Here is a 10942-nt window from a genome sequence, read left to right on the forward strand (position 1 = left end):
TTTTTTATTGTTTTTAAGCCTTATGTGCCACCCAGAATCAGTCAGGAAATGGTTATAAATTGTGTAAATAAATAAGTAAATAACTACCATTTAATAGTATAGTAATTTTATTACTTTTATTACTTGTAAAAGTTGGTCCAATAGCTTTTCCCCGTTTTCTAGTTTTTAAATAGTATATTACATAAAATTACATTAATGTAATTATTTTAAGCTATGACTTTTTTCTGCAAAATTCTAACAAAGTAATTAACAGAATATCTTAATATCTTCTGCGTATGCGGCAGTTTGAACCCTATTCCCTTATTGAAAAGCGCGTGATTTCTACGTGAACATAGAAATAAAATCTTATCCTTCTCTCGCTTTTATTACTGGATGTAAGGCTGAGGATGACGGATGGTTCAGTTGGCTTCTGGGAAATGTAGTTCTTTTGAGCGGGTCAAGCGTCCCATTATCTTTGCCTTAGAGAGTGTTGGAACTACAGCTCCCAGGTGACAACAAGAGGTTGGAAAATAGGGGGCGGTGGCTTCGCCTCCTTTCATTACCTTCCGAACGAGACGCACTGTCTCTTTGCTGGTGCTGAGACTGCGCTTAGAGGTGACCTCGAGGAAGGAGGCCTATCGCGTTTTCCCATCATGGTTAGTACTATTTCACTATCCCTTTCGCGGCTGGAGGACAGATAGTTTGGCGAGATATAAAGCGTAGTATTATTATAATTTACAAATCGCAATAAAAGAGAAGGGCTTGACAATCACTAGCGTGCAATCACTGGCGTGTAATTCTGTAACCGGAGGCGTCTTTCCCTAGGAAAAAGCAAGAAGGTGGCCAAAGGAGTGCAATGAATTCCTTTGCAACGGTAATTCAGTGGACGAACCCGTTTAAATGTGGGGAAGCTGGAATTGCTTCCATTTATATAGGACTCGGGTGAAAGTGAAATGTCCGGAATCAACTCTCGTATTACAAAATGGGCGCAAGGGGAAGGTTACTCCATTAATTAACCCTGCTCTTAGAAGAAAAGAACCTAGTCCTAGTGTGATTAATTTTCGGAGACGCGGAGGTGGACTTGAGGTAGAAGCGCAAAGCAGTGAAACATGGGAGTAAGGAAAAGCTAATTAAATGGCACCTGTGCATTAGTTGCACAACAGAGGGAAGGATAACTGCGCTATTTTAACGCAGGATCCATGTTGCAAGGACTAACTAAACCACATTGAACGCATTTTCTGGCTTGAGTTTTTCGAACAATTGTGGGTCTGCTTTTTTAAAGCTGGGCAGTAAGAAAGGGTATGCTATTTATAACTCCTGCATTCTGGAGAAAAATCCTTGAAAAGAAATGTATTCTCTTGCTGATACCAGTTTAGAAATTTAGAATTTAGAATTGTAACACACAGTTACAATACTGTGTGTTGCCTGGTCTCTTAATGTTTCTGGCCAGTTCACAAGGTGCTGACATCTTTCTGAAATAGCAAAAGTAATAGATACACAGAACACCAAATGACTAACAAGTTAGAAAGAGGAGGAGATTCACCTATTAAGAGAAGCATTGTTTCCAGTTGGAAATCACTATCACAAGTATTCAGATGTGGTGCTTCAGACAATGCTTCAGAAAATGCTGCCAAATTGCCCAATCACAGGACCCACCCCCCTTTGATGATTTCCACTATGCAGCTGCTGCAATATTTGACCTAATGGCATTGCTGTAATGACTTGCCTTGTGACTTTCAAGGTGATCTTCAAGTAGGCACATGCTTCATTTCCAAATTCTTGTCAGAATTATTGTCTCAGAAAGGTTAGAAAGTAACAAGTTTCTAGAGTCAGGAAAGAGATGTATAAATTGCACTGTACATCGAGCTTTGAGGATGTGCCATTTGCTCCTTGATTAGTGACATTTAAATTTCCCTGATTGAAGGAGAAGTGCAGTCAATCCTCACACCTTTGCTTATAGGCTGTGGCTTGGAACTCTTTATAATGATAGGAATGCTTTCTGAAATGTCCTGACTTGAATGTCCAGCTCTCTTACCCAAAATAGGTATTATTAAAACAGTACAAAATATTCTATCATATATATATATGACTTTATTTTTGACATCGTGGTTAAATGGTATGTAGAAATTATAGGGGAAAAACATAATTCAATTGTTGCATAAATCTTTACTGCTTTTGCTAATGGTTCATTCATAATATTTTTTGTAACTTGCACAGATCACTACTGTGTTCAGACAGGACAAAGCATACGTTTGTATGCTAAAATTAATAGTTCTGAACTGTTACTTAAATTTATCCTGCATGTATTGCATACATTCATCTTGCATACATTGACGTTATACAGGGCATGCTCTTTGTTCCTGGTTGCTTGTACTGCAAATTCACAATCTTACCAGCTTTCACCTATGAGCTGCCATGCTAATGCAACAGCTTGTTAATAAGTCCCATCATTGTCAGCACTGCATGATTACCTTATACTGTTGCAATGATCATTGGTTCATAAGATCAGATCTTGTGCAGATGTGCCAAGAGCTATAAATTTATCCTACTAGCATTTGTAGTGCTCCTTGCACCAGTGCTTTTTGGAGATAAGATTTGAATATTGTATTATTGCTAATACAAAGTGTTAAGAAGGTAGGAAATGGCTTATCTTGTGTCATGCAGGGCAGATTATAATTTATTTACCAACCCTTCTCTATGAATAGTTGAAGATAGCTAAAGAATTCCTGGCAGACTGACTAGCTCTCTTTTAAATGTCACCTGCATTTAACTTGCTGGTTACAATAGCAATTTTTTTTCATAATCCTCTTTCAAAGCTTTATGTTCTTTAAAAATGTCATAAAGTTCTGTACATTGCAAATAACAAGAGGAAATGTTTCTCCCAGAGCTATATATTGGATTCTACAAATATCCTTTCTTTTCTAGTCGGAACCAATCAAAGTCCTAGTGACCGGTGCTGCTGGACAAATTGCATATTCTCTACTCTACAGCATTGCAAAGGGTGATGTTTTTGGCACTGAACAGGTAACACCTTAAAAAAAATACAGTATTTTTTTTTACAGTAGTATACCCCTACACAGCAGTAATGATGCGGCACATTATGGACCTCTTATGCCAAAGAGTTTTGACTGGTGGGAATCTAGGAGAGGCTTATCTTTTGTGGCCAGGCCCCCTTTTAATATCTTGCCCCTGAAGATACAGTCTGCCCCCCCCCACCCTTTCAGTCTTCCAGAAGGACATTAACACTAGGCTCTACTGGTTGGCTTGGGGGGCCTTGGGGTGGGGGCTGTGTGTTGGAGGTGGCTGGTGAACTAATAGGAATTGAAGCCGCCACTGTGGGTTTTCCAGTTTTGTACCTAATCTTGTTAATATTTTAATATTTTAATTTAATTATAAGCCACCCAGAGTCTCTTTATAGAGAGAGATGGGTAGCATATAAATTTGTTAAATAAATAAATGATCTTAAAGTGGTTGGATTGGGGTTTTTCAAGGACTTTCCCAGTAAGAACAAGATGTCTTGAAGCTACCCCCTGTGAAAGAAGGAATAACACCATTGCCCTGTATTTTGAATATCAAGGTCAATTGAAAGGATAATAGGAATCCAGTCTATTTATACCTATTCAATTTTACAAAAGATTTGTTCTAAATGACAAACCCAACTATTTTTTATTTTACAGCCTCTTATTCTTGTGCTATTGGATATCACTCCCATGATGACTGTTTTGGATGGCGTACTTATGGAATTGCAAGACTGTGCTCTTCCTCTTTTAAGAGGTGACAGAAAATCAGAATTAGTCTTACACAAATGTTTAGGTTGGATGAGCTAGATATTCTGAACACAAAATACACTGCCAGTTTCACAACCTTGTTTATGGAAATAAGTATCTTGCTGTCATTTTGTGAACTGAAGTAATATTGGCTTGTAAAGGAAAAGAATTACCAGATTTAAAGAAACAATACTTCAAGTGTGCTGGGGCATTTCATTTGTAATACATGTAGTCTTTGACTTATGGTTATTTGTTCAGTGATCATGCAAAATTCCAACAGGGCTGAACAAAAGGAATTATAAGCAGTGATGGAATTCAATTTTTTTTACTACCGGTTCTGTGGGCATGACTTGGTGGGCATGGTGTGGCTTGGTTGGCATGGCAGGGGAAGGATACTGCAAAATCTCCATTCCCACCCCACTTCAGGGGAAGGATACTACAAAATCCCCATTCCCTCCCCACTCCTGGGGAAGGATATTGCAAAATCTCCATTCCCACCCCACTCTGGGGCCAGCCAGAGGTGGTATTTGCCGGTTCTCTGAACTACTCAAAATTTCAGCTACCAGTTCTCCAGAACCTGCTGAATAGCACCCCTGATTATAAGCGCTACCCAAAGTTACAGCTGTTGCAGTGTCCCCGGAGTCACATAATCGAAATTTGGTACATTTACAATTTCAGAAGGTGCTGGAACTACCTCCACCTATCTCTTCTCTCCCCCTCATCACATATGCCCACTTGGCCCACCAGTGTGCAAAACTGCCAGGGAGGCCTTGGCCAGGATACCTTTGCCGGCTCACTCCCACCAAGCTCAGGAGGCTTCAACCCGCTCCGTTCCCCATCCTGGGAGGTGTTTGCCCCTCTTTGCCCTACCAGTGTGTGCAAATCACTTCATTTAACTTTGATATTTTTCTCCAGTTATTTAATGATATGCAATGTTCTTGCTGAGGCTGCCTCATGCCATTCCCTAAGTGGGTTCCATTCTTGCAGTACTTTGGAAGTCGTCTCCAAATTGTTGATTTGGAGGAGACATCTAAAAGACCACAAAAATGGAGCCACTTTTGCAGTCCTTCAGAATTCTCCATTTCCAAATTGTTCAATTTGGAGAAAGAGATTTATGAAGTACTGAGAATGAAGCCTGGTTGGAGAATGGCGTGAGGTGGACTTGGTAAGAAAGCCATGCCTAACAGGCTGAGCATACCTGTCAGCATTTGGAGAAAAACACCAAAGTGGGGTGCTTTGCTTGTGCTGGTTGGAGAGGGAGTGGGCAGAGACCTCACATGCCTGGCAAGGTAAGGAATGGGCTGAAGCTTCCTGGGCCAGGTAGGAAGCAGGTAGGGGCCGCCTGGTCAATGGCAGATTTATGCTGCACTGCAGGACCATCACCACCCCAAACTCATACCACAGCCCATGATGGATCTTTCGCCTCCACACCCTTTATTTCGGACTCTTGACTGCTTAACTGCTTAACCAGTTAAACAGTGCCAATAACAACCAACCAACAACAAGCACTACCAGGAGAGCCAGGATTATGGCTGTTCAGTGAAGTAGTCACATAATATCTTGCTTAATGATTGCTTCACTCAATGACCAAGATTCTGCTCCCAGTTGTTCTAAGTCAAGGAATAACTGTAATGAACATTTTAAAGTGAAATTATTAAAAATATTTTACTTTATGAAAGTTACATATAATTAAAAATCAACTCTCTTTATGCTGATTTTACTTTCACAAATAATTTCAGTGGTGAATGACCCATTTATTGTTGGTTTTCCAAGATCTGATTGTATCTAAGCTTTATTTTGATGACCATAAGAAAACAAGCATCAAAAATGAGAGCCATGAAATTACATTTCATTAGACATAAATTCTGCCTTTTTTCAGATTGAAGCATTATTTTTTATTTTGATAAGCTGGCATCTGAAAACCATTACAGAAGTTCTGATTTACAATGAAATTTCAACTAGAACTGTGTTCAGCTATCAGTAAACAGCTCACTGATTTTTCTCCACAATAGAGCCATGACCTCATCTTTTCGATGGGATTGTTGATCTCTTTCTCTCTGCTTGTAGAGGTAATTGCTACTGACAAAGAAGATGTTGCATTCAAAGATCTTGATGTAGCGGTTCTGGTTGGTTCAATGCCAAGAAAAGAAGGCATGGAACGGAAAGATCTACTGAAGGCAAATGTGAAAATTTTTAAGTCCCAAGGAGCAGCATTGGACAAGTATGCAAAGAAGACAGTTAAGGTGACTATATGTGACATAGTTTACTGCCTGACTCCCTCAACTAGATCCAGTTGGTTTACGAAATCAGCATTCATGCTTTCATCAATGTATTCTCCCACTCCTCATGATGTGAAAGAATTACAAATAATGTTAGGCCAATAGTGGGACATGGGGACATTAAAAAACAAAATTGAAAGAAATAGCATTTTCTCCAGGGATAAATATTATAGAGTTTGGTATATTTTACTTTTCCTATTGTTCATTAGCCTGCCTGTAATTAAGTCTGACTTTTCTTTTCTCTATCAGGTTATTGTAGTAGGTAATCCAGCAAACACTAATTGCCTAATTGCTTCAAAATCAGCTCCAACCATACCAAAAGATAATTTCAGTTGTTTAACTCGTCTGGATCACAACAGAGCTAAATCTCAGGTAGGCTGAATTTTTAAATTCCACCTGGAAGTTAGTATATAAATGAAGATCTTTTTCTGAAAGCAGAGCATTTAACTGAAACATACTTGAAATTGTCAAAATGACATGGGCAGTTTCTTCTCCCTAACTTCAACAGATTGCTCTGAAAGTTGGTGTGACTGCTAAGGATGTCAAGAATTGCATCATCTGGGGAAATCACTCTTCTACTCAATATCCAGATGTTAACCATGCCAAAGTGAAAATACAAGGGAAATATACTGGAGTTTATGAAGCTGTGAAAGATGATAACTGGCTGAAAGGTGACTTCATTACCGTAAGTAATGGTTTTAGACTTTTATACTTCCATTTTCACTTTGAAAACATACAGCCTGGGTAGCAATATCTTGGGGACAGATATGTCATTAATTATTATTTCAAAGAGCAGCAATGAAAATCTTGTATCTCTGTGTCATGGACAAAAACAAAATCCATTTGTAGTCTAGATAAAAATGTTGGTATGGTTTCTAATACCCTTATTTTTACCTTACTATGAAATCCCTCTTTTATAAGGATGCAACTTATTTGCCTATATGGATGGTAGCTCAAATTATTTATAAAATTCAAAATATCCTATGTGTGTCTCGATTAAAAGTTTGTGTTGCCTGAATTGCCTCCAAGCTGTTATCTCCCCACAAGTTCCAGATAAAAGGTTCATGGTGTTAAGATTCTCTCTCTCTCTCTCTCTCTCTCTCTCTCTCTCTCTCTCTCTCTCTCTCTCTCTCTCTCTCTCTCTCTCTCTCTCTCTCTCGTCAACAATAATGTGTGTAATACGTTCAAGCTTAGTAGTTTCCTTGCCATATAATTCTAGAATTTGAGACAGTAGTGAAATCCAATTTTTTTTACTACTGGTTCTGTGGGCGTGGTGTAGCTTGGTGGGTGTGGTGTGGCTTGGTGGGCATGACAGGGGAAGGATACTGCAAAATCCCCATTCCCTCCCCACTCCAGAGGAAGGATATTGCAAAATCTCCATTCCCACCCCACTCCAGGGGAAGGATATTGCAAAATCTCCATTCCCACCCCACTCTGGGGCTAGCCAGAAGTGGTATTTGTCGGTTCTTCGAACTGCTCAAAATTTCCGCTACCAGTTCTCCAGAACCTGCTGGATTTCACCCCTGGTTTGAGACATTGGAATAATATCCTAACTAACTAGTGCAATAAACTTCTGGGTCTAGGATTCTCTATAAATCATTGAGGACTAACCACAGTACTTGCAAATAATCCTGTGTTATACTTTTTAATACTTCAGACTGTTCAGCAACGGGGGGCAGCTGTTATTAAGGCCCGGAAACTGTCAAGTGCAATGTCTGCAGCCAAGGCTATCTGTGATCATGTGAGAGACATCTGGTTCGGCACTCCAGAGGTAAGCATTGCCCACGAGCATTTGGGCTTAGACAAGAACTCTTCAAAACATAATAATTAGCTCAAGTTTTAGCTCATGTTTTCTTGAATTTTTTTGTAGGGGTGGGATGTGATTTAATAAGTATAAAGAGAATGAAGATACTAATTTGGCCTTTTGGTATACTATTAATGTAATGAAATGTTATAGGACACATTTTGTATTTTTACACAAAGCATTAGAGCATGAATTATTGCACTGGTAGAAACATATTAATTATTTTTGATTTTCTTTTAAAGGGTGAATTTGTTTCTATGGGTGTTATTTCTGATGGGAACTCCTATGGTGTCCCTGATGATTTGATCTATTCATTTCCTGTTGTATTATCAAAGGTGTGTAAAAAGTATATATTTAATTTTATACCTGAATAAAAGTCCATATTTACTTTTTATAATGTGACAGTTTCTAGCATGCTCCAGTAAGCAGAACTCACAGCTCCAATTCTCCAATATTTTGGCAAAATATCAATGCCTATAAATCTGTATTGAGTAAAGAATATTCCTAAATGTTGGTCCACAGTGGCAAGTTAATGTGAACATGTGCATTTAAAGATACCATAGACTTGCAGTATTTGAATAGTTATTTCTAAAATTATTGATATACATTTGACAAGTATAAATAAAAATGTATCTTGAAATAACAGATGCAGTTAGTACAATATTTCATCTTTATCTTATAAACACATGCATTTGCTCTAAAAAAAGACTTCAGTTCTGATTTGATGAGGAGAGTGTAGTTAATCTAAAAATCTTTTTCTTTCCAAAAACAGTTTAGTGTATTAAATCTATGGTAATCCAGTGTCTATAAATAGGCATATCATATGTAAAAATCAGGCAATCAGCAAAATAATACCAAAATACTTTGTTGCCATATAGTGGTATAGAGTTTTGCAGAGAATGTTAAAGATTTTAATCTTATCAACGTCTTCACAGGATAAAGCATGGAAATTTGTTGAAGGCCTTCCTATTAACGACTTCTCCCGTGAGAAGATGGATTTGACTGCTAAGGAGCTAGTGGATGAAAAGGAAACTGCGGTGGAGTTTCTATCTAGTGCATGACTAAACGATCATCAGAATGTGAGAGATGGCTTAAATACTGAGGAGTCTAAAAGTCGTCTCTAAATGCAACATCAAATGCTACTCCTGGATCAGCTTTTCTTCGTGGCAATTTCTTCATTACATTATTATTATTATTATTATTATTGGTCCCTCTTGCTAAGCAACGATATAATTTCAGATACAGTTTGCACACTTGACCAAATTCTCCCAATACCTTATTTCCTGTGTTGCATCGTGCATATGCCTATATTTTGCACTTGTGATAGCAAATAGAATTTGTTTACTGTAACAGCAGTCTTTCACCATAGGTTAATGGTAAAACCATGTATAGTGCGAGGATGACTTTTATGGTATGGGTTTTAGTGTTAGGTTAATAAAAGTACTCACTAATAGTTTTATGGAAGGAAGCAAGAAAATGTATTTCTACTCCAAAAAAAAAAACAAAATAGAAATTGTTTCCTGAATATCATGAATGTGCTGTGTATTGATCACCAAATCTCTCACAACAAATCTTGCTAGAATTACATTAAATGTTGAGTATGCACTCCTCATGTATTGTGGCACTATCCTGTTTAGTTTGCTGTGATCAAAATACATGAAATGCAGTCTTCAGAAAATCATGTTATAAAATAAAATAGAATTTGGAAGTGATTTAACAGCATCGCTATACATTGAAGGAAAAAGCTTGGTAACATTTTGCAGCATAACCCCAAAGGGTTTTATTAAATTGCTTTGGACTGAAGCTCTAATGATGAGTTATCCTTGCACTGGTGACACTTAGACTTTGTTCACAAAGAATGGGGAAGTGTGCCAAGTTTCTGGCTTTTCTCTTGTTCTGATTTGCTCTACATCCTAATCCAAATTTCTCCTCCCTCTCTTGCTTTGCCTCATTTGCTGCCTTAAACTTTGGGTTTTAACCATTAATTTCCGTAGGCTGCCTCCTTGGATATGCTTAAAAATAGCTTAAGTGAAGCAGGCAGTGAACCATTCCAAACAATGAACAGTTTGTTCTTCCTTCTCCATCGGTTGGATAGAATATTAAGACATGGATATAAACATCCGCAATCTACCATCTTTCATACTGTATCTCAGAGGTGTAGATGAACCATACTACAACACATTGTTCTTGCAATAGGGATTGTTGTGTAGAATTCCAGTCACTCCAGTTTGTTTTTCTCCTCTTTTACACACACACAGAGAATAATGTAAAAGCTGAGTTCAGATAGCATGCTAAGCCAAAACTAAACTACCTTACGGCTTGGTTTGATTCTGAAGCCCAGGACTTGTGGCTTCTAAATTTATTTATATCTTAGCATATGTTATGAACCTAACCAGCTGTAATTTATTAAAGTATGGGTAAACAAACAGCTTACCATAATATACCAGTAACATTTATTTTCTGATGATGTCTGATTTTTTAAAATTTGGATTCAGATTTTTTTCTTCTGTTGGACTTTCTTCAATAAGTTAGATAAGTGGTTATCTAATTCCTTCATTTGATTTATATTGAAATACTTCCTGTTTATTCATCAGAGCATTTTTAAGTATAGCTTTTAGTACGACATTTAAAAATTAGAAAACAAGTCACATTGTTTTCATTGTTGTCATTTCATGTGTTTTCTACATTCTATTCATTTCATCTTCCATTCTATTATAATTTTTATCCTCTACCCAGTTTAATACTTTCATGGGGTGCCTTTTGCCATCCTTCAAAATAAACAGAACTGTTGCTAGTCATTGAGGAAAAACAATTCTCTGCTGGTATCTTTAAAATGTAACTGAAGCTTTAGTAATCAACTGATTAGGCAGGTTAACTTTGCAATTCTAAAACAACTATACAGTAACTTAAATGTTTAGTACTTGAAAAAGTTCTTTGGAGGGCAATATGAGCTTGTTGGCATTACACCATTTAATTTTTGATTAAGTGAAATGTAAGCAATATGATTAATTAGTAATGATAATTCTTAATGCTTTAAATAGAAAATTCTTAACTAAACCTGCAGATGGAGCTAAATAAAAGGGAAAAACAAGAACTGAAAAATGGAAGATGAC

General features: G+C 37.5%; 1 protein-coding gene across 1 annotated transcript; it reads left to right on the top strand.

The window, feature by feature from the left end:
- The first annotated feature begins 420 nt into the window (after positions 1-420).
- MDH1 (malate dehydrogenase 1) lies at positions 421-9541 on the top strand. Its single transcript, XM_034432460.3, has 9 exons — positions 421-635; positions 2905-3003; positions 3657-3753; positions 5814-5989; positions 6275-6397; positions 6534-6710; positions 7683-7796; positions 8072-8164; positions 8765-9541. Exons 1-9 carry the CDS (start codon positions 633-635, stop codon positions 8888-8890), a joined length of 1008 nt encoding a protein of 335 aa, XP_034288351.1. The 5' UTR covers positions 421-632; the 3' UTR covers positions 8891-9541.
- The last annotated feature ends 1401 nt before the right edge of the window (positions 9542-10942 follow it).

This window comes from Pantherophis guttatus, chromosome 1, assembly GCF_059756535.1.
Source record: "Pantherophis guttatus breed Tessera chromosome 1, ASM5975653v1, whole genome shotgun sequence".
Lineage (NCBI taxonomy): Eukaryota > Metazoa > Chordata > Lepidosauria > Squamata > Colubridae > Pantherophis > Pantherophis guttatus.

Coding starts and splice junctions, on each gene's coding strand:
- MDH1 (XM_034432460.3), top strand. Junction 5,990..6,274: donor ATGCAAAGAAGACAGTTAAG/GTGACTATATGT, acceptor TTTCTCTATCAG/GTTATTGTAGTAGGTAATCC. Junction 7,797..8,071: donor TCTGGTTCGGCACTCCAGAG/GTAAGCATTGCC, acceptor TTTCTTTTAAAG/GGTGAATTTGTTTCTATGGG.